Source organism: Scyliorhinus canicula, chromosome 16 (assembly GCF_902713615.1).
Source record: "Scyliorhinus canicula chromosome 16, sScyCan1.1, whole genome shotgun sequence".
Lineage (NCBI taxonomy): Eukaryota > Metazoa > Chordata > Chondrichthyes > Carcharhiniformes > Scyliorhinidae > Scyliorhinus > Scyliorhinus canicula.
The window spans coordinates 92,017,239-92,041,689 of record NC_052161.1 but is presented as its reverse complement, the minus strand read 5'-3'; the positions used below and the strand labels follow the sequence as shown (position 1 = coordinate 92,041,689).

Genomic DNA, 24,451 nt, shown 5'->3' with positions numbered 1-24,451 from the left:
GTCCCTCCAAGCTGATAATATCCGTCTCCGGCCTACCAGAGAAAGAAAGGCCAGAACGTCTGCCTCTTTCTCCTGGATTCCCAGGCCTTCTGACACTCCGAAAATCGCCACCTCTGGACTCGGTGCCACCCTTGTTTTCAACATGTTGGACATGACATCTGCAAACTCCTGTCAGAATCCCCTAAGCTTTGGACATGCGCAGAACATATGGACATGGTTCGCTGGCCCTCCCGCAGGTTGAGACCTGCCTGTGTAGGAAGTCCCGCGTCTGCAGGTATCTAAACTTGTTCCCTCCTGCCAATTCAAATTTCTCCTCCAACTCCCTCAGGCTGGGAACGCTCCCCTCTATCAACAGATCTCCCATCCTCTCGATCCCTTCTCTCTGCCATCTCCAGAACCCCCATCTAGCCTCCACAGGGCAAACCAGTGATTATTGCAGATTGGAGACCAAACCGATGCTTCCACATGTTTCCTCCATTGCCCCCAGACTCTCAGGGCCGCTGCCACCATGGGGCTGGTGGAGTACTGGTCCGGCGGGAACGGCAGAGGCGCCATTACCAATGCCCCCAAACTAGTGCCCTTACATGATGCCGCCTCTACACCCTCCCACATCGACCCCACCCACCATCCACTTCCTAATCATGGCTATATTAACCGCCCAGTAATAATTACTAAAGTTCAGCAGCGCCAGCCCCCCCTGCTCCCGGCTGTGCTCCAGCATCCCCTTTGTAACTCGCGGGGTCTTACCCGCCCATACAAAGCCAGAGATCACCTTATTGACCCGTTTAAAGAAGGACCGTGGAATAAAGATGGGGAGACACTGAAACACAAACAGGAATCTCAGGAGGATCATCATTTTCACTGTCTGTACCCTCTCAGCTAGTGACGGCGGGAGCATGTCCCACCTTCGGGGGTGGGGGGAGGTGGGGGGGCGCGGGGCGATCTAGCCCCGGGGGGGTGCCCCCACGGTGGCCTGGCCTGTTATTGGGGCCCACCGATCAGCGGGCGGGCCTGTGCCGTGGGGGCACTCTTTTTCTTCCGCCTTCGTCATGGTCTTCACCATGGCAGAGGCTGAAGAGACTCCCTCCCCTGCTCATGCAGGCGCTGACGTTCTGGCGCATGCACGGACTTACGCCGGCCGGCAAAGTCCTTTCGGCCTCGGCTGGCATGGCGCCAAAGGCCGTTCACGCCAACCGGCGGAGCGCCAACCACTCCGGCGCGGGCCTAGCCCCTCAATGTGAGGGCTTGGCCCCTAAATGTGCGGAGACATCCACACCTTTGGGGCGGCCCAAAGCCGGAGTGGTTTACGCCAATCCAACACGCCGGGACCCCCCGCCCCGCCGGGTAGGGGAGAATCCCGGCCCAGAAATTGATCCCTTCGAACAAAGTTCTGAGAAGTGTTCAGAACAGTCAACTCAGAATAAAAGAGATTGCAGAGGACTGCTAAAGGTTAGAAATGCCAAAGGACATAAGGCCAAAGGGTGGCATGCTGTTCTGCGGCTGTAAGTGCAAAGGTTGGCAATGCCATGCTGTGTACCATGAGGGCAAAGAACGGCAATGCCGTGCTGTGGGCCGTAAAGGAAAATGTTGGCAATACCATACTGCAGGCCAGAAGAGCAAATGTTGGTAACGGTCTGGCGCGGGCTGTAAGGGCAAAGCTGGCAATGCCATCTGGTGGGCCATAAGAACAATCTGTGGGCCATAAGGACAAAGATTCCCCCTTTTTTCTGAAGCAGTGGGGTTGCGCATGGCATGGCCAAAGATCTGAAACTGCGCTCGGAAGGTGAAACCCTGGTGGAAAGCAACCTTGGAAGGTCTGTTTGAAATCCTGCAAGGTGGCGCCTTGTTGAAACCAGCTGAGCTGGAGCTGATGTTTGTAGAAAAATACGAAGTGAATCCCTCAAACGTGGAGATTGGAAAAATCTTGTGGAAGAAGGCAGAGAGTTTTAGCGAGACTGGTGCAACAAGCATCTGGCTGGAATGTTGAGAAATCTATGGAATCGACTTTGGGCACACCTGTCATTCACTTTGGAGTGTGATGTGTCTGACCATAGTTTACGAATTGTACCTCATACTGGGAAAGTTTGCTCTGTGTTACTGGGAATTTAACGCTTTGCTGCTCTTTTTTGTCTTTCAGGTGAAGGTCACACTGCTCGAACACAAGGGATTTGACATGGCCTCAGAGAGCAGCATTGAACACCAAACCTGTGTCTGTTCCATGGAGAGTGTGACTATCAGCTGGCATCTAAACGCCACAGGACTGGGTCAGTCATTAACTCAGGACTGGGTCAGTCACAGGCTTCAAGTACAGCTTACATAAAAACATAGAAAATAGTAGCAGGAGGAGGCCATTCGGCCCATTGAGCCTGCTCTGCAATTCATCATTATCATGGCTGGTCATTATGTTCAATACTCTGATCCCGCCTTCCCCCCATATCCCTTGATCCCTGTAGCCACAAGAGCTATAACTAATTCCTTCTTGAAATTACACAATGTTTTGCCCTTAACTACTTTCTGTGGTAGTGAATTCCACAGATTCACTCTCTGGGTGAAGAAATTTCTCCTCACCTCAGTCTTAAAAGGTTTACCCTTTATCCTCAACCTGGTTCTGGACTCCTAACCATCGGGAACATTCTTTTTGAATCTACTCTGTCAAATCTTGTTCGAATTTTTAAAGTTTCAATGAGATCCCCACTCACTCTTCTAAACACCAATGAATATAATCCTAACCGATTTAGTCTCTCCTCACATGACAGTCCTGCCATCCCAGGAATCAGCCTGGTAAACCTTTATTGCACTTCCTCCATAGCAAGAACATCCTTCCTCCGATAAGGACACAAAAACTGAACATAATACACCAGTGCCCTGGACAATTGTAGTAAAACATCCCTATTCCTGCACTCAAATCCTCTTGCCATGAAGGTCAATATACCATTTGCCTTCTTTACTGCCTGCTGTATCTGCGCGCTAACTTCCAGCGACTGATGACGAGGACACCAAGGTCTCACTGAGTATCCATCTCTATCAATTTAGACCCATTCACATAATAATTTGCCGCCTTATTCTTGCTACCAAGGCGGATAACCTCACATTATTATCCACATTGTTCTGTATCTGCCATGCATATGCCCACTCACTCAGCCAGTTCAAATCATGCTGAAGCATCTCTGCACCCTCCTCACAACCCCCCCCCCCCCCCCCCCACCACCACCTTTGTATCATCTGCAAATTTAGAGATAATACATTTAATTTCCTCATCCAAATCATTTATAACAGTACTCCAGTTGTGGCCTAATGAGCGTTTTGTACAAATCATTTATAACAACTTGGAGTCCGAGCACAGATCCCTGCAGTACCCCACTAGTCACTGCCTGCCAAGCAGAAAAAGACACATTTTTGCAACTTTTTGCTTCCTGTCTGCTAACCAGCTTTTTATCCATCTCAGGACACTATGCATATTCCCTTGGGCTTTAGTTTTACACAGTAATCTTCCATGTGAGACCTTGTTGAAAGCCTTCTGAAAGTCTAAACAAACCAAGTCCCCCCAAGGTGCAATCAATCAACCCAGGCTCCACATCCCTGTCCAGTGACGCTTGGGTTAGGGAGGAGGGGGCGAATTAGCCAGAGTTTGCAATCCTAATCCCTGTCCAGTAACCCCAGGTTAGGAATGGAGGATGAATCAACCTGGGTTCCTGTTCTTTATCCCTGTCCAGTGACCTCTTGGTTCAGGTCTTGGGGGCAAATCAGCCCGGGTTCCTGCTCCTGTTCCCTGTCCAGTGACACCAGTTTAGGGAGGTGGGCGAATCATCCTCGGATCCTGCCTCTGATCGTTCTCCAGTGACCCCTGGGTTAGGGAGGGGGTGAATCAGTCCGGGCACCTGCTCCTGATCCCTGTCCAGTGAACCCTTTGTTAGGGAGAGGGGGTGAATCAGCCCGGGTTCCTGCTCCTGTTCCCTGTCCAATGACCCCTGGGTTTGGTTGGTGGGGGGGGGGGGGGGGGGGGTTGATCTGTTCGGATTCTTCTCCTGATCTCTGTCCAGTTTTCTTTCTCCCACTCATTCTCTCTCTCACTCTCATTAACCCTATTTCTCTGCACCCTCTCTGGTATAATCAGTTCCTTCATATATTGTGGTGACCTCAACTGTAAACAGTACTCCAGTTGTGACCTAACGAGCGCTTTATACAGCTCCATCTCTCCATTTCTTTCTTTCACTCTCACTCTCTGACCTTCTCTCTCGCTCTCATCCTCGCTCGCCCTCTTTATCTCTCTCTCTACCTCCATCATTTGTTCTCTCACTTTCTATCTTTCACTCGCTGTTTCTAACTCACTCTCTCATCTCCCACTCTGTATCACACTCTCACTTTCTCACACTGTCTCTCCCACTATCTGTCTTTCTCTTTCACCCTCTATCTCTGCCACTCACTCTCTCACACATTCCCTCTCTCACTCTCTGTGATCCAGGTGAACAGAATTTAACAGTCAAAGCAGAATCCATTCCCTCAGACTCTCTGTGTGGGAATGAGGTGGTGATTGTACCGGAGAAAGGAGCCATCGATATCATCCGCAAACCGCTCCTTATCAAGGTCAGTGTCAACCTTTCAATCCAGGACTGGTCCATCTCCACATTTTCTTCTTTGCTCTTTCTCATTCTCAGTCTCTATCTCTCACTATCGGTCTCTACCTGTCTCACATTCTCTCTCACACTCTCATTAGTCCCTCTCTCTCCATTGATCTCTCTCACTCTCTTGCTATTCTCTATGTCTCTGTGTTGTCATAGGAATGTCACTTTAAGAAATGTTTGCTCAAGTGGCTGCAGTGATGTCAGAGTGTGGGTGGAGCTGGGCTGTCTGTCAGCTTTTACTTTCGTTTTGGGCTTTGAGCTACAGGGTATGGTTAGTTTTGGAGATGCTGCACTCACAGCAAGATGTGTATGACTCTCTGCAAGCTTGTGAATGTCCATTTGGTGATTTCAACGTGGTAACTGTTCTCAATAGTGAAGTTAAACCTGATGTCTTTCTGTACAAAGGGTTCTTTTTGTCTTATGGATGTTAAAAGGAAAGTTTAAGGATTGCTTAGAGTGTTGTATTTTTGGGGGGTTGTATTTGAATTGATGGTTGCTAAGATGTTCACTGTATATTTTAAAAAGGTTAACTGAGTTCATAGAATAAACATTGTTTTGCTTTAAAAAGTACTTTTAGATTTTGGTTGTACCACACCTGTAGAGTGGGCCGTGTGCTCCGCATACCACAATCTAGTAAAAGTCGTGGGTCAAGTGATCTCTATGATATACTTTGGAGTTCTCTAAACCTTGGTCCATATCAAATTGGGGGCCCATCCTGGATAAAAGTCGATCTATTGGATTGGCTTAGTGAACTTAAAGACAGTGAGGGGTGAGCATATTGTGGTTGCTTCTCAGGTGTGGTATATCAGTTTAAGTAGGGAGTGTGTTATGGCCAATGGCTCTTTCAGGGGCTCTGAAGGTTTTAAGGGTGGAGACGGTCACATGCAGTACCTTACGGACAGACTAAAAACAGGCTTTGAGAGTTGGCAAAAATATTGCAGTTAACATTACCTGACAAAATGCGGAAAGATGAGGTAATTATGGCGGTGGCTCTCGAGGTTATTCAGAGAAGTTATGGATAGCTTAGCAATAAAACAATTTAAATCAACTGCGTACCATCCAGAATCACAGGAGGCATTAGAAAGGTGGCATCAGACATTAAAGACACTGTTGAGGGCTTATTGTTACGTTCATCCAGAGGATTGGGATAAAGGAATTCCAGTCATACTGTTTGCAATTAGGGATGCCCTTAATGAGTCAACCAAATTCAGTCCTTTTGAACTAATTTTTAGTCATGAAGGTAAGAGGATCAGTTAAATTGATTGAGGAAAAATTGGTGAGTGAGAAATCAGAAGTTACATTATTGGATTACGTGTCACATTTTGAGGAACGATTAAATAGGCAAGACAACATTTAAAAGTTGCACAAACTGCGATGAAATGGGTCGCAGACTCAAAATCCAAAGTTTGTAGTTTTGCTTGTGGAGATAGAGTTTTAGTATTGTTACCAGTGGTAGGTGAACCTTTAAAAGCAAGGTTTTGTGGACCTTATCAGATTGAAAGGAAATTAAGTGAGGTGAATTATGTGGTAAGAACGCCGGATAGAAGGAAAACCCAGCGCGTGTGTCATGTGAATATGCTTAAAAGGTACTTTGAAAGGGAAGGAGAGAAAAAGGAGTTTTTAATGATTCTAACTCAAAATGATGAACCAAGTCCAGACATACCTCAAATTAAATTGGAAAACGAGGATGTTCTTAAAAATTGGGATAAATTGTTGAGTTACCTTCCAGAGGAAAAACGGACTGACCTGAAAGAGTTATTGATATCACATGGGAAAGTTTGTGGAGATAAGTTGGGAAGCACTAGAATGGCTATACATGATGTAGATGTGGAGAAATGGTGTTCCAATTAAACAACATCCATATAGACTTAACCCTTTAAAATTGGCCCTGGTTAACAAAAAGATTGAAAGTATGCTTAAAATGGCATAATTCAAGTGGATTGCAGCCAATGGAGCTCACCCACAGTGATGGTACCAAAACCGGACAGTACCCAATGGTTCTGTGTGGACTATAGAAAGGTTAATGCAGTTACAAGAACAGACTCTTATCCAATCCCAAGTTTGGAGGATTGCATTGAGAAAATGGGACAATCAGCTTTTATTTCCAAACTGGGACTAATTCTTGTAACTTGTAGGACAGCACGGTAGCATGGTGGTTAGCATAAATGCTTCACAGCTCCAGGGTCCCAGGTTCGGTTCCCGGCTGGGTCACTGTCTGTGTGGAGTCTGCACGTCCTCCCCCTGTGTGCGTGGGTTTCCTCCGGGTGCTCCGGTTTCCTCCCACAGTCCAAAGATGTGCGGGTTAGGTGGATTGGCCATGCTAAATTGCCCGTAGTGTCCTAATAAAAGTAAGGTTAAGGGGGGGTTGTTGGGTTACGGGTATAGGGTGGATACGTGGGTTTGAGTAGGGTGATCATTGCTCGGCACAACATCGAGGGCCGAAGGGCCTGTTCTGTGCTGTACTGTTCTATGTTCTATAAAGTTTCTGACTTTAAAGATAAGTGCCATGGTGTTGAGAAATGGATGGATCGTGCAGACCTTCTTGTTCAAAGAGACTGTCAATTGAGAAGGATTCCAGTTGGAGGAAGAACTAAAATGGACTATGTTATTATACCTGTTTGCGTGTGTTGTTTTTTGAAACGATAAAGTATATTTATTTTGTGCATTTCCTAAAGGATAGTGAAAAGGTGAAAAATGAAACCATCTTGAAGTTTTTTTTAATAAATGTTTGCATTCTCCATTTTCACATTTTCCTTCAAAATTTACACCCCACCCACAGACAGTAAACAACAACAAATACAAAATCAATCCCCTTAACAATAACAACGATCCCATCACCCCACCACCCCAAACATCGGCCCACCTGTCAATATATGCATCCAATAAAACAAACCTCCCACAGTGGAAACAAAAAACAAAGGAGAAAAAGAAAAAAGGAGTCCGGGACCTCCCATGGTCACCATAGAGTCCACTCCCCCCCCCCCCCCCCCCCCACTGCCGCCCCCCCCCCCCCCCACACACACACACTCAACGCCATCCAACCTCTGAAAGAGTGCCGTACATGATACTCAAGAGTTGTAAACCCCCCCCCCCCCCACTCCCCCCCAACTCCTCCAGTCCACTGCCTCTTGTAAAACCCCTTCCCCCAACCTCAGTTCCTTCCCCCAATTTTCCACCCTGGCTAGACCACTCGGACCCTGTTCTGCCAGGCTCCAATGGCCGCAGCCCCTCCCCCCACCTCACTCCCATTCACTGGCCGGCATAGACCGGCCAGCGTGGAGGCCCCCGCCCGGGTCCCTTTCCCCCTTGCCCGACCCTAGGAAAGCCCAAAAATCTCCTTTTAACACACAAACCCCGCATATCCACCTACACCCCAAAGAGCCCTCACTTTGAGTGAAAGTCCCATCACTTCCCTTGTCCAAATATATACAACACCGGCTCCTTTAGCCCATACACCCGCACGCAGTGAAACAAACAAACAAAAAAAAATAAAATACAGTCATGAGGTTACATCGGCACATGGCCATTTCTCAATTTCTCAGCTCTGCCACAGTCCTTCTGCCTTCGCAAACTCCTCCGCTGCTTCCGCCGTTCCAAAATAAAAGTCCTTGGGCTTGTAAGTCACCCTCAGCTTCACTGGATACACAATGCCATACTGCACCTTGCTAATGTACAGTGCCCTCTTCACCCGGTTGAAAGCAGCTCGCCTTCTCGCCAGCTTCACCGTAAAGTCCTGGTATACACGTATACCAGCTCCAGCCCACTGCACCACCCGCTTCTGCTTGGCCCAGCACAGGACCTTCTCCTTCACACTGTACCTACGGAAGCATAAAGTCACTACCGTTGGCGGCTCACTCGCCTTGGGTACAGGCCTCCACGACCGATGAGCCCGATCCAGTTCATATCGGGAGAGATCCTCCCCCTCCCCCAATAGTTTCGCCAGCATCGCAGCAAAATACTCAGTCGGCCTCGGCCCTTCAACTCCTTCTGGCAGCCCCACAATCCTCAAATTCTGTCGCCTGGATCTGTTTTCCAGGTCTTCCATTTTTCCTTGCAGATCCTTATTAATCTCCAGCGCCTTCCGGATCTCCTTCCCAATCGATGTAAGCTGATCACCGTGCTGCAATAATGTTTCCTCCACTTCCTTCAGCGCCTCCCCTTGCTCCTGCATCTCCGCCACTGCGCTCGCCAACGCCGTTGTCACCGGGAAAATCACCTCCTCCACCAGCACACTCAAAACCTCCCTCATCTCCTTCCTCATTGACTCCATGTATTTTGTAAATTGCCTTTCGAATTCCGCAGCCATCACCTTAGTTATTTCTTCAGCCGTAAGCAATGCGACCTCCCCTGGTGCTCCAGCCTCCATTTTCCTTGGTGACCCCGCGGTGACCTTTCTACTCCCCGACGAACTTTCAGCTGTTTTCACAGCCGTTTTCTTACTGGACCTCGACATATCCCTTCCCTGTGCTTTCTCCTGGCCTTCACCACCTTCGCTGCCCCTAGGACCAGGCGTCAATCCCCAACAATGCCATTCCCGAACGGGAGCCCTCCAACGCGCGTCTGCCTCCCGCCCACCGTCACCGGAAGTCAGCCATCACCGCTTCTTCAATGGCCTTGGTGAGATCTTTTCACAGTTGTTCCCCCTGCTGCTAGAATTCAACTTTAATGAAGGCCCTCAAATCAGCTTGAGGCCTTTAAGCTCGCCCTTCCCCCGCCTGCGTGCTGGAAGAGGCTTTTGTCTTTGCTGCAGCTTCAGCCAAATCTTTCACTCTTTCTGCGGGTCTGGTAACCAAGAAACATACCATTCCTGGGGGAAATTACTCCTCCAACATTCATCTACGCCTTTTCATCAAAATTCCACCCCGTATTGATTAAAAAAGAGCTCTTTTCTGTAACCTTGGGCAGAAGCTGCCTTGTGTGTGACCACTTACTCCATGGTGCACACTGGAAGCGAAACCATCTTGAAGTTGATGGGTTTTTTTTCTTGGGGGGAGGTGTCATGGTTAATGTAAGAAATGTTTGTCTGCTCAATTGGCTGCAGTGATGTCAGAGTATGGGTGGAGCTGGCCTGTCTGTCAGCTTTTACTTTTGCTTTGGGCTTGGAGCTACAGGGTGTGGTTAGTTTCATTTTAGTTTTGGAGACGCTGCAGTCATAGCAAGATGTGTATGACTCTTCAAGCTTATGAATGTCCATTTGGTGATCTCAACGTGGTAACTGTTCTCAGTAGTGAAGTTAAACCTGATCTCTTTCTGTACAAAGGGTTCTTTTTGTCTTATGGATGTTAAAAGGAAAGTTCAAGGATTACTTAGAGTGTTGTATTTTTGGGGGGTTGTATTTGAATTGATGGTTGCTAAGATGTTCACTGTATATTTTAAAGAGGTTAACTGAGTTCATAGACTAAACATTGTTTTGCTTTAAAAAAAATACTTTTAGATTTCTGCTGTACCACACCTATAGAGTGGGCCGTGTGCTCCCCATACCAGAATTTATTAAAAGTTGTGGGTTAGGTGATCTCCATGATATACTTTGGAGTTCTCTAACCCCTGGCCCATAATAGTGTATGTTCCTCTCTCTCTCGCTGTTGATCTCTCTCGCTCTCTCATTCTCACTATTCTCTCACTGTCTCTGTGTCTTCTTCTTTCTATCTCTCTCTTCCCTGTCTCTCAGTATTCTCTCTGTATGTCTGTTCCTCTCTCTGTCTCTAATCTCTCTTGCACTCTCAGTATTCTCTCTTAATCTTTCTGCTTGTCTGTTCCTCATTCTGTCTGATTGTCTCTCTGTCTCTGTCTCATTCTCTCACATTCTCAGTCTCTGTTCCTCTCTGTCTCTCTCTCTACCTCTCTCTCACACTCCCATTATTCTCTCTCTGTCTTTGTGTCTGTTCATCTCTGTCTCCGTAAATCTCACTCTCTCTCTCTGATTCTGTTTCTCTTTGACTCTCTCTCTCTGACTTTCTCTCTTTCTGACTTTCTCTCCCTCTCTGACTCTCTCTCTCTGACTCTTAGCCCCTGACTCTCTCTCTCGCTCTCTCTCTCTGACTCTCTCTGTCTCTCTCTCTCTCTCTCTCTGACTTTCTCTCTTTCTGACTTTCTCTCCCTCTCTGACTCTCTCTCTCTGACTCTTAGCCCCTGACTCTCTCTCTCTCTGACTTTCTCTCTCTCTCTGACTCTCTCTCTCTCTGACTTTCCCTCTGACTTTCTCTCCCTCTCTGACTCTCCCGCTCGCTCTGACTCTTAGTCCCTGACTCTCTCTCTCTGACTCTCTCTCTCTCTATATATATATCTCTGACTCTCAGATTTCCTCTCTCTGGCTCTCTCTCCGACTTTTTCTCCCTCTGACTCTCTCTCTCTCTGACTCTCTCTCTCTCTGACTTTCTCTCCCTCTCTGACTCTCTCTCTCTCTGACTCTTAGTCCCTGACTCTCTCTCTCTCTGACTCTCAGATTTTCTCTCTCTGGCTCTCTCTCTGACTTTTTCTCCCTCTGACTCTCTCCCTCTCTGACTCTCTCTCTCTCTCTGACTTTTTCTCCCTCTCTGACTCTCTCTTTCTCTCTCTCTCTGACTTTCCCTCTGACTGTCTCTCCCTCACTGACTCTCCCGCTCGCTCTGGCTCTTAGTCCCTGACTCTCTCTCTCTGACTCTCTCTCTCTCTGTATCTCTGACTCTCAGATTTCCTCTCTCTGGCTCTTTCTCTCTGACTCGCTCTCTGACTCTCTCTCTCTCTCTCTCTCTGACTCTCTCTCTCTCTGACTCTCTCTCTCTCTGACTTTCTCTCTCTCAGACTCTCTCTCTCTGACTCTCAGATTTTTTCTCTGACTTTCTCTCTCTCTCAGATTTTCAGGATTGAATTTTCTCGCTCTGACTCTGTCTTGGATTTTCTCTGTCTTTCTCTCTCGGATTTTCTCTTTCTGACTCTTGCAATTGCTCTCTCTGACTCTCTCTGGGATTTTCTCTCTGACTCTCTCTCAGATTTTCTCTCTCTCTCTCGGATTTTCTCTCTCTGACTCTCTCTGCCTTGGAATCTCTCTCTGACACTCTCTCTCTCGGATTGTCCCGCTCTCTCTCTCGGAATGTCTCTCTCACTCTTTCTCTCGGATTGTCCCGCTCTCTCTCTCTCGGATTGTTTCTCTCTCTCTCTCTGACTCTCTCTCTCTCTCTCGGATTTTCTCTCTCTGACTCTCTCTCGGATTGTCTCTTGCTCTCTCGGATTATCTCTCTCTCTCTCTCGGATTGTCTCTCTCTCTCTCGGATTATCTCTCTCTCTCTCTCGGATTGTCTCTCTCTGACTCTCTCGCTCTCTCTGTTGCAGCCTGAAGGCACTGAGACTGAACTGACCCACAGCTCCCTCCTGTGTCCAGCAGGTACAGGAAATCTATTCAAATTGTGATGGGAGAGGCTTCATGTCCACTTCCCAGTTTGTGTGTGCGTCGTGGTGGTGAGGGAGGGGGGGGTGTTAGGGTGGGGGGTGGCGGACAGGGTGGGAGGGAGTGTCCCTCAGCACTGTCTCTGTGTGTGAGGGGGGAATATGATACAGGGTGGGAGGGAGTGTCCCTCAGCACTGTCTAAAAGCAAATTACTGCGGTTGCTGCAATCTGAAATAAAGAGAAAATGCTGGAATATCTCAGCAGGTCTGCCAGCATCTGTTGTGAGAGAGAAGAGCTAACGTTGCAAGTCCAGCTTTGACAAAGTCATCTGTACTCGAAACATTTGCTCTTTTCTGTCCCTACAGATGCTGCCAGACCTGCTGAGATTTGCCAGCATTTTCTCTTTGGCTTCCCTCAGCACTGTCTCTGTGTGTGAGGTGGGAGGGTGTGTCCCTCAGCACTATCTGTGTGTGAGGGAATGTTCCTGAGCACTTGCTCTGTGTGTGAGGGAGAGAAGTGGGCGAGGGTGGGAGGGATTTTCCATGGTGACATCTGCAGGGATTAATTGGAAGGGGTTTGGGGATGGGGACAGTAAGGGTCACTTCAGACCAACATAAAGTCTGCCCTGTATTACCTTGTGGATCTGCTCCCTCCAGGAAAGAGTGTCACTGAGAAGATTCATCTGCAGCTCCCAGAGGATGCGGTTGAAGGTTCGAGCAGGGCACACATCACCGTGTTGGGTAAGAGCCACATGTCCTTGGCACTGAGGCCACAAACAACATAGGAAAGGCCACAGGCTCCATCCCCAGCCTCTACTGATGTATGTTCTCAACCAAGTTGGAGAGCACGATTTAGCAGCCTTGTAGCGCCCTACTTGGTGTTACAATCAGGTCGTTGAATCTCTCAAGGGGCCTTTCATGCGATTTGTGAGGTCGAAATACCCGCGGAATGTAACAAAATCTCACAAGACGTCGCGATCTGGATCTCGCTCTCATTGGGCGAGGTTGCAGAGCTGCATATTTAAATGAGCCATAGGGTTCGTGTGATTTTCCTGGCACTCGGCACCTAATGGGAGATCTCGTCACAGTGCTTTTTGATATTTGTTTCCAGAAACGTGGCAGCTGGGGATCCCCCATGCCATAAGAGACCCCGGGTCATCGGTAATAGGGCAGGAGGGGCACCCAACCACTCTCTGTGGCACCCGTGCACCTTGGCAGTGCCAGTTTGGTGGCACACAGGTAGTGCCACCCTGGTGCTGCCATGGGGCACTTCTAGGCTGGCAGGGGTACTGCCAGGGTGCCAAGCTGGCATTGCCTGGTTTAGGGTCCAGGGGACTTTACCAGGTGGGTTCAGAGGGTGTTACAGGGGGCCCCCGAGGTTGGACATTGGGCAGCGTCAAAAATGGGCTGGGGGCTGAAAGCAGGCGGGGTGGGGGGGGGGTGGGGGTGGGGGGGTGAAGATCAGAGCAGGCAGACAAAAAGCCACCCCGATCTGCTGGAGGCCTTACCTCCTGAGCTTGCAAGCAGGAAATGTCAGTGTGGCACTGGTGGAGAAAAATACCCCAAACAAACAGCAAAGTGCCGTTGAATTGTGGGTTGTTTCTTGGCAATGCAGCCACCAAGAAACACACCATTAAACGCTCCTAAAACCAGACAAAGATTTTTTTCCATTGAATCGCTCCAGACATTCAGATCCAATATTATATTGTACGTCTCCAGCTCTGATCGCTCCCCATTAGAGGAAACATTCTCTCTCTGTCTCCCCACTCTATCAACACCTTTCATGAATTGAAACATCTGGATTCGGATACCCTCAATACTTGTTTGATCTGATTCATTAATCTATGATTGGACATTTTACCGAAGACTTTTCCAAAATCCAGATAAATTACATCCACTGCATTACCCTTACCGATTCTCTCTGTCATTCCAGGAAAAATACAAGGAATTTAGTCAAGTCATATTTTCCCTTGTGGAATTCACGCTGAGACCTTGATTTATTCTCCGTTCTAGATGTCCTTTTTCCTCTCCTTTCTCACAAATTCCATTTTATTCTTGTGGCCCATGTTCAACTGACTGGTCTATATTACCTGGGCATATTCTGTCTTCCTCCTTCCATCTGGAGACTGCATCAGCTCCCTGGCTGTCTTCTGACACATCACCTTTTTCTAACAAGTATTAAATATGTGTAGTAACGTATCCGCTCTCTCCATCACGATTGTGGACAAACCCGTGCCTACAATCCAGCTAGATGAGGCATAATCGTCTTCCAGTTTGGTTCCTTTAATTCCATTAAGTCTCTCTTGATCGTATATCCTCCCCTCTTACATCCTCATTCAGCTCCAAGACTCCTATTTGTCCCTAACCTTGTAACATTTTCTCTGCAATCCCTTGCACACTATTTAAATATTTCCCCATATTGTTCTGCATTTTTGGTTTGTTAATATTGTTGCTCATTTTAATTCTCTCCAGCCCCTTAAAACCACTTTTCTCCAATTGATTATCCTGTTTCTTTGTCATAATTATGTCCTTTTTGATCATCAGTTAAATTGTACAATGTTACGATCACTATTGCCGAGATGTTCTCCTTTTTTGGCTTCCTGAGCTGCTCTTGTCTGTTCCCGTTTACTAGATCCTCAGTGAATCTTCTCGTGTTGGGTATTTTACATCAGATCAGGGAAATGTTCTGTCCACATTGAGCTAATTGCATTCCCTTACCGTTCTTTACCTCCAAATTCATGTTGGGGCAGTTGAAATCCCCCATGGTTATTACTCCATGGATCTATTTTGTGTTTGGGGGTTAGGGGGATTTAGATTGGTTGTGGGTTTTGAGATTGAGATTTGGAATTGTCTTGGGTTTTTTGAACTCTGATCAGATTGTCCAAGTCCTTGTTATATTCTGTGTCCCTTTCCAGGGGATATCATGGGGTCTGCGATGGAGAATCTGGATAGTTTAATCAGTCTGCCGACAGGATGTGGAGAACAGAGCATGGTGGACTTTGCCCCTAATGTTTACGTGCAGAGATACCTGAATAAAACCCACCAGCTGACCAGGGAGATTCAGGACAGGGCGGTTGACTACCTGCAGAGAGGTACATTTCTGTCATGATGTATTACTGTGTGTACGAGTCTGTGTTAAACACCGTGGAGATTTCTGTGGTCCTGACACCAGAAGGCACTACCGCTGGCTGGGAGGGGACATTTTTCTGCCCCATCTGCAATAATACCCACCAGCGTTGGGCCCAGAATATTTCACCGTGTGTGAGTGTGTGTGTGTCTGTTTGTGATGAATGTGGAAATTTTAGAGATATTGGGCTGGCTTGTCCGGTTGCCGTCGCCGAAATCGCGTTCAGCGATCGGCCAGAGAATTAAAGTTCCCGACCAAATCGCGGGCGGCGCCACTTTCGTGAAGCTCTGCCCCCTCCAAAGCCTGGCCCTCGAGCGGCCAAGTTCCCGACGGCGTGGATCTCTCCTGGTCTCACCCGGTGGCGGCTGCGGACTCAATCAGGGCTGCCACAGTCAGGGGAGGGCCGATCCACAGCAGGGACTTTATCAGGGGCTGTTAGGAGGTGGTCCGGGGCACACTGGCTGGCCAAAGGAGAGGCACTATTTTGGAGGCCAGGTCCGTGAGCAGCCGCCGCCATGTTGGCCGCCCTGCAGGCCACTGCCGTGCGAACGCGCGGCCACGAACCCGGCAATTCTCCAGGCCGTATCGGTAGCTAGAGCTGGGTGCTCCATGCTATTGGCATGGCAGCCCTCAGCCACACGGAGGATTGGTGGCCTGTTTGCGCTGGATTTTCGGTGAAATGCCACCGTTCCCACGCTGGCGTGAAGATGCAGCCTCATAATCAGAGAATCCAATTCATTGTATTGTAGATATTTGGTGCAGTAAGAGTTAAAAGCCTGGATTAGTGTGTGTACGGCTGCTGTTGTAATTTTTTAAACTCTGGTTTACAAGATAAGCAGACACTTTGGCAACAAGGGATAATTAAAGCATCGTAAAAGTCAGATGGTAGAATTTTGTTGATATAAAAAAGCTTCCTTGGTGAGTAGATAATTAGAGACAATGGGTGGGATTCTCCGTCAGCTGACTTGAAATCAGGAAAGGCGGTTGGTATGAGGATCGGTCCTGACTCCAAAATCATCAGCAGCGCCAATGCATTCACTCCACACGTATCATAAATGCCGTTCCATCTCTTTAGCAGGCCTGACCCGGTATTCTCCTGAGACTCTGGGATTCTCCGCCTCTGCTGGGCGGAATTCCCAACGGCGAGGTTCATTTGTGCTTTTAAAAGTCAGGAAATAGGCGCCATGGCTGAGAGAGGGAGAGAGGGGGGGGGGGGGGGGTCCGAAAAGTATCCAGCATCGCTATAGTGTCGCTGGCGAGGGGGGCTTCTGCCTGGGTTGGGGGGGGGGAGCAGCGGGGCCAGCCCGAATTTGGGCCATGGGATCGGGGTGGATGTGGTAGTCACCACTGTTGTATTGTATGTACCGCATATGAGGTGTATTACGGTAAGGCCCCTGTAGTACAGGTACGGGGGTAGATCCCTGCCTGCTGGCTCCGCCCAGTAGGCAGAGTATAATTGTGTGGGCTCTCCGAGCTGCAGCCATTTCGGCAGCAGCTGCGGGAGGCGACACATCTCTGCTTAATAAAGCCTCGATTACTCTCTACTCGCATCTCATCGTAATTGATAGCGCATCAATTTATTACGCAGAGAATTTAAAACGATGGATCTGCTCATCAAGCCTGATCGCCTGCAGCTGCACCCTCAAGCAGACAACGCCAAGTCGGCCTTTGTACATTGGCTAGCTTGCTTCGAGGCATATAGCGGATCTGCTCTGAACCACCCTCAGAGGCACAGAAGCTCCAGATCCTTTACACGTGGCTGAGCTCCAACATCTTTCCCCTCATCCGGGACGTGCCGACCTACGCTGTGGCCATGGCGCTACTGAAGGAGAACTACGCTCAGCAGACCAACAAACTCTATGCCAGGCACCTCCTCTTCACGCGGCATCAACTCCCCGGTGAGTCTGTGGAAGATTTCTGGCGTGCCCTGCACGCTCTGGCGAGGGAATGCGATTGCCAGGCCGTTTCGGCCGTTGAACATTCTGAACTCCTAATTTGAGATGCGTTCGTCACTGGCAAAGGGTCAGCTTACATCCACCAGCGCATCTTAGAAGGGGTGACCCTCAAATTCGCGGCGACCAAGAAGCTAGTGATCTCACTTACGGTCGTCTCCCGCAATGTACAGGCATGTGCCCCCGACCGCTCGGCCCACCCCTCCTGTGCATCGTGGACCGCGCTGGCGAACACCCCATCATGGACCCCACCAGCGGCATCGCCCAGCCAATCCCAGGCCTGCACCGCGCGGCAGCCAAGCAACCCCGGGGGAACCAAGTGGTACTTCTGCAGACAGACAAAACACCCCCGGCAGCGCTGCCTGGCGCGGAGTGCGCTCTGCAAGGCCTGTGGGAAGAAAGGACATTTTGCTGCTGTGTGCCAGGCCCACTCAATCACCTCTATTGTCCCTGCACCCCCCATGTGCATTCCGTGGGCGCCGCCATCTTCCTCGCCTCAGACCCCGTGCGGCCCATGGGCGCCGCCATCTTGCTCGCCTCACAACGTGTGCGGCCAGTGGGCGCCGCCATCTTGCCTGCCTCAGGACACATGCGGCCAGTGGGCACCGCTATCTTGCCCCCTAAGGGCACATGCGGCCCGTGGGTGCCGCCATCTTTCACACCGCCCGTCACATGCGCCCCGTGGGCGCAGCCATCTTCCCCGGCTCAGGACCATTGCTCGTCGGGCACCTCATCTGGCTGATCATCGCCAGCAACCGCTGCCGATCAGCCGCGTCTCGCCTCCATCACGATCGACCAGTCCCGACCACACAACCTCACGACCGCGTCGACGACAGTGAAGATCGACGGGCACGAGACCTCCTGCCTTCCGGACTCCAGGAGCACTGAGAGCTTCATCCACCCTGATACGGTGGGTACTGTACCGCCACCCTCACCATCCAGTGCGTAGAGTTCAGTGGCTTCCGGCTCTAGGTCCTCCCCAACCTCTGTGCTCCCCTACTTCTCGGCCTGGACTTCCAGTGCAACCTCCAGAGCCTAACCCTGAAATTCGGCGGGCCCCGACCAACCCTCACTGTCTGAAGCCTCACGACCCTGAAGATCGACCCACCTTACCTATTTGCAAACCTCACCTCGGATTTCAAACCCGTTGCCACCAGGAGCAGACGGTACAGTGCCCAGGACAGGACCTTCATCAGGTCTGAGGTCCAGCGGCTGCTTTGGGAAGGCATCATCAAGGCCAGCAACATACCCTGGAGAGCCCAAGGGGTAGTTGTGAAAACTGGGGAGAAAAACAGAATGGTCGTTGACTACAGTCAGACCATCAATCGGTACATGCAGCTCGACGCGTGCCCGCTCCCACGCGTATCTGATATGGTCAATCAGATTGCACAGTACCGGGTCTTCTCGAGAGTGGACATGAAATCTGCCGACCACCAGCTCCCCATCCAGAAGGCAGACCGCCCCTACACCGCGTTTGAAGCGGACGGCCGCGTTTACCATTTCCTTAGGGTCTCCTTTGGCGTCACTGACGGGGTCTCGGTCTTCCAACGGGAAATGGACCGAATGGTTGACCGGTACGGACTGCGGGCCACTTTCCCGTACCTGGATAACGTCACATCTGCGCCACGACCAGCAGGACCACGAAGCTAACCTTTCCAAATTCCTCCACACCGCCAAACTCCTCAACCTAACCTACAACAAGGAGAAGTGCGTGTTCAGCACAAACCGAGTAGCCATCCTCGGCTATGTGGTGCAAAACGGAGTCCTAGGGCCCAACCCTGATGGCATGCACCCCGTCATGGAACTCCCACTCCCCCACAGCTCCAAGACCATCAAACGATGCCTGAGTTTCTTCTCGTACTACGCACAGTGAGTCCCTAACTATGCGGACAAGGCCCGCCCACTCATCCACTCCACCATTTTCTAACTGACGGCTGAGGCTCACTAGGCCTATGACTGTATCAAGGCCGACATCTCCAAGGCCGCAATGCACGCGGTCGACGAGACACTCCCCTTCCAAGTCGAGAGCGATGCATCAGACGTCACACTGGCCATCACCCTCAACCAGGCAGGTAGACCTGTGGCATTCTTCACCCGCAGAAATTCCGGCACTCCTCCATCGAGAAGGAGGCCCAAGCCATCATAGAAGCTGTGCGACATTGGAGGCATTACCTGGCCGGCAGGAGATTTACTCTCCTCACTGGAGAACGGTCAGTTGCCTTCATGTTCAATAACACACAGCGGGGTAAAATCAAAAATGATAAGATCTTCAGGTGGAGGATCGAGCTCTCAACCTATAATTACGAGATTTTGTATCGCCCCGGTAAGCTCAACAAGCCCCCCCGATACCTTATCCCGAGGTACATGTGCCAGCGCACAGGTGGACCGACTCCGGACCCTGCACGACGATCTCTGTCACCCAGGAGTCACCCGTTTTTATCACCTCATAAAGGCCCGCAATCTGCCCTACTCCCTTGAGGAAGTCAGGATGGTCACCAGAAATTGCCGGGTCTGCGCGGAGTGCAAACCGCATTTCTACCGGCCAGACCGAGCGCACCTGGTGAAGGCCTCCCGCCCCTTTGAACGTCTCAGCGTGGATTTCAAAGGGCCCCTCCCCTCCACCGATTGAAACACGTACTTTTTTAACGTGGTCGACGAATATTCCAGATTGCCCTCAACACAATCTTCGCTCTGTTCGGTTTCCCCGCCCACGTCCACAGCGACCGGGATCCTCATATTATGCACCAGTACCTGCTCAACAAGGGCATTGCCTCGAGCAGGACGACCAGCTACAACCCCTGGGAAAACGGGCAGGTGGGGAGGGACAATGGGACAGTCTGGAAGGCCGTCCAGCTGGCCCTACGGTCTAGATATCTCTCGTCCTCCAGCTGGCAGAGGTCCTCTCTGACGCCTCCCCACTCCATTCGGTCGCTCCTTTGCACAGCGTCTAACGAAACTCCCCATGAATGTCTCTGCCTTCCCCAGGAAGTCCACCTCCGGGGTTTCGCTCCCGATGTGGCTGGCAGCTCCAGGACTCGTTCTCCTCTGCAATCACGTGCGGCTCCACAAGGTGGACTCGTTGGTTGAGAGGGTACAGCTTCTTCACGCAAACCCGCAGTACGCTTACGTAGTGTACCCCGACGGCCGCCAAGACAAGGTCTCCCTCAGGGACCTGGCACCAGCTGGGTCCCGACACCCCCCCCCCCTCCTGTCCTGGCACCACCCTCCCTCCCCCCAACGCACCCCCCCCCCCACAGCCCCCGCTCCAGGATGATCCGTCCTCCCCTTGGTCCCACCCGGGGATGAAGATGAGGTCGACACGCTCCCGGAGTCACCGACGACCGAACCGACACCTGAATCGCCACCGAGACTGTGACACTCGCAACGATGGATCAAGGCGCCCAATCGTCTGAATTTATGAACTGTTCCTAAAATGTTAAATGCCTACATGTAGATAGCAATCCACCACCCCCGCCAGACTCTCTTTTTAACAGGGGGTGAATGTTGTAGTCACCACTGTTGTATTGTATGTACCGCATATGAGGTGTTTTACGGTAATGCCCCTGTAGTACAGGTACGGGGGTGGATCCCTGCCTGCTGGCTCCGCCCAGTAGGCGGAGTATAAAGTGTGAGCGCTCCGAGCTGCAGCCATTTTGGCAGCAGCTGCGGGAGGCTACACATCTCTGCGTAATAAAGCCTCGATTACTCTCTACTCTCATCTTGTCATAATTGATAGTGCATCAGTGGAATGCACTGCCTGTGGAAGTAGTTGAGTCGGAAACGTTAGGGACCTTCAAGCGGCTATTGGATAGGTACATGGATTAGGGTAGAATAATGGAGTGTAGATTAATTTCTTCTTAAGGGCAGCACGGTAGCATTGTGGATAGCACAATTGCTTCACAGCTCCAGGGTCCCAAGTTCGATTTCGACTTGGGTCACTGTCTGTGTGGAGTCTGCACATCCTCCACATGTGTGCGTGGGTTTCCTCCGTGTACTCCGGTTTCCTCCCACAGTCCAAAGATGTGCAGGTTGGGTGGATTGGCCATGATAAATTGCCCTTAGTGTCCAAAATTCTATGATTAACCTAGGACAAAAGTTCGGCACAACATCGTGGGCCAAAGACCTGTTCTGTGCTGTATTTCTCTATCTATCTATCTATCAGTGGATGGGCAGAAAACACCACAGCCATGCCTGCAAGGCAGCCATGTGGCTGCACACACTGCTGACTGCCCACTACGAACTTAGTGCCGCGGGTCCTCGGGTGTCCCCACAGCCCACCAGTGCCATCTTCTTTGACGGGATGAGCATGTGTAGGGAGTGGAGTGCTAATATGCGGCTGCAGCTTGTCAGCCTTTCAAGTGGCACACCCAACCCAGCGAACCCAACACCATTTTTCAGTGAAAACTATCGCGTTCCACATGAGGCCGGTGCTAGCTCCTTAAACGTGTGCGTGTTACACCGTGTGTGCGCTACACCGTGTGTGTGCTACACCGTGTGTGTGTTACACCGTGTGTGCGCTACACCGTGTGTGCGCTACACCGTGTGTGCGCTACACCGTGTGTGCGCTACACCATGTGCGTGTTACACCGTGTGTGTGTTACACCATGTGTGCGCTACACCGTGTGTGCGCTACACCGTGTGTGCGCTACACCGTGTGTGCGCTACACCGTGTGTGTTACACCGTGTGTATGTTACACCGTGTGTGCGTTACACCGTGTGTGCGCTACACCGTGTGTGCGCTACACCGTGTGTGTTACACCGTGTGTGTGTTACACCGTGTGTGTGTTACACCGTGTGTGTGTTACACCGTGTGTGCGCTACACCGTGTGTGTGTTACACCGTGTGTGTGTTACACCGTGTGTGTGTTACACCGTGTGTGCGCTACACCGTGTGTGTGCTTCACCGTGTGTGTGTTACACCGTGTGTGTGCTACACCGTGTGTGTGCTACACCGTGTGTGTGCTACACCGTGTGTGTGTTACAGTACGTGTGTGCTACACTGTGTGCGCTATACCGTGTTACAGTGTGTGTTTATTTTACACTGTGTTACATTGTGTGTGTGTGTGTGTGTTACAGTGTTACAGTGTATGTGACACGATGTGTCCTGTGCCAATTGAATCACCATTTACTCTCTCTTCCACACAGGGTACCAGAACCAGCTGAAGTACAAACATAGCGATGGATCCTTCAGTATATTTGGAGACAGTGATTCTGAGGGAAATACCTGGTACAGAACAAAAGGATTAATTACTTCATTATTGTCTTCCACACACCTACACTGACCAGGAATCACTGAGAATTAGTGATCATAATAAACGCAGAAGGGCTGAAAGTATCAAATGCACAAAAACACCCAGATTCACTGAGAAATAGTGACCATAATACAGTCAGAAGGGGCTGAAAGTATCACACACACTTATATTCACTAGGAAATAATGATGACAGTGACGCCCCAGGAGTGGGAGATACCGCATCAAGTCTGGAGTGAGACACGGCCACAGTGAGTGTGGGTATCGAGAATTTGGAACAGAATGGGAATTTGGTGCAGAGCGGAAAGAGGTGTTTTGTGCTTTTTCTTCTTGCTTTGTAACTTTTTCAATGTTCAGAGAGTGGTCTTGCCCTGCTGAAACATTAGAGACTATGAGGGAGAGAGTTGATTGGTATTAGTAGCTAAGATAGGATAAGTATTTATCGCTTTTGTCATATGGATTGAAAGGTCTTTTTATGGTATATTTGGTAGTAACAAGGACTAGGAAAGAAGGGCCCTGGAGAATTGGATTTAATCTGATATCAAGCATCTTCCAAAGGTTTAATTTAAAGGGGTACGTCATGGCAGGAGAGCTCAAAGTTGTGGTTTGCTCCTTGTACTCCATGTGAGGAGCTGGAAACAGTTCCTGTGCCTGGGGTCAGCATGTGTTTATTAAGTGTTTCAATCTGCAGTTCCTGGAATCCCTGGGTTTTGGAACTGGAGCGGTGGCTGAGGAGACGGTGAAGCAGAGTATCATAGATAGCACGTATAGCGAGGCGGTCACACCGCAGGGTCAGACTCCACAGGCAGGCAGGGAATGGGTGACCTCCAGGCAGGCCAAGAGAGCTAGGCATGCAGCGCAGGAATCTCCTGTGGTCATTCCCCTGGAAAACAGATATACCGCTTTGGACACTAGGAAAAGCAGCGATAGCCGAATTCATTGCATCATGGTTGATTCTGCTGCAGACGGGAGGAGTAAAAAGTGTGGAAATGCAATCATGATATGGGATTCAAATGTAAGTGGAATAGATAGGCTTTTCTGTGGCTGCAAATGAGACTCCAGGATAGTGGCCTCCCTCGTGCTCGGGTCAAGGATGTCTTGGAGCAGTTACAGGATATTCTGGAGGGGGAGGATGAACAGCCAATGGTCATGGTTCACATTGGTACAAACAACATGGGTATAAACAGGGATGAGGTCCGAAAAGCAGAATATAGGGAGTTAGGAAGAAAGTTGAAAAGTCAGATCCCAAACGTAGTGATCTCAGGATCATTATTGTCCACATGCTTGTCAGAGTAGAAATAGCAGGATATATCAAACAAATTCATGGCTGAAGAGCTAATGAGAGGGAGAGGGTTTCAGATTCCTGGGCATTGGGACTGGATCTGGGGGGGATGCATCCAATGCAAACTGGACAGGCTACACTTGGGCAGGACCGAAACTGATGTCCTGAGGGGGGTGGTATCTGCTAAAGTGATTGGAAAACCGTGTGAGGGTTTAAACTAAAAAGGCAGAGGATGTGAACCTATGCAAGGAGTCAGAGGAGGGGCGATTCAAGGACAAAAAAGGCAGAAAGGAGAATAAGAAAAGTGATAGACAGATGCAAAAGGGTCACAGTGAACAATAGTGGGAAGGGGACAAATAATGTTGAAAAGACAAGCCTTAAGGCTTCGTGCCTTAACGCGTGCAACATTCTCAATAAAGTGGATGAATTAATCATGCAAATAGAGGTAAACAGGAATGATGTGGTCAGGATTGGAGAGACATAGCTGCAGGGTGACCAGGGTTGGGAATTGAACATTCAGTATTTAGGAAGAACAGAGTTGCATTAAACAAGAAATTAGAGATGCGTGTGCTAAAGGAACATCTGTAATTATGGGTGATTTTAATCTGCATGTACATTGGGCAAAGCAAATTAGTCACAGTGCTGGAGGGAGGGATTCCTGGAGTGCATACGAGTTAATTTTCTGGATCAATACGTTGAACCAACTCGGGAATAGGTAATCCTCGACTGGGTATTGTGTAATGAGAACGGAATCACTGGCAGTCTAGTTCTGCGAGATCCCTTGGGGATGAGCAACAATAATATGATAGTAAGCTTGCAAGGAACATAAAAATTGACTGTAAAGATTTATATAGGTAT

At 49.7% G+C, this 24,451-nt stretch overlaps 1 protein-coding gene across 1 annotated transcript in view; it reads left to right on the top strand.

Moving 5' to 3' along the window:
- LOC119951033 (alpha-2-macroglobulin-like) overlaps window positions 1-24,451 on the top strand; it is a 226,915-nt gene that overhangs the window by 152,714 nt on the left and 49,750 nt on the right. The window contains exons 24-29 of the mRNA XM_038774067.1: window positions 2,138-2,264; window positions 4,463-4,584; window positions 11,931-11,982; window positions 12,642-12,725; window positions 14,900-15,076; window positions 22,208-22,289. Of these exons, the coding sequence (XP_038629995.1) occupies window positions 2,138-2,264; window positions 4,463-4,584; window positions 11,931-11,982; window positions 12,642-12,725; window positions 14,900-15,076; window positions 22,208-22,289 (644 nt within the window). The remainder of the gene's footprint in view (window positions 1-2,137; window positions 2,265-4,462; window positions 4,585-11,930; window positions 11,983-12,641; window positions 12,726-14,899; window positions 15,077-22,207; window positions 22,290-24,451) is intronic.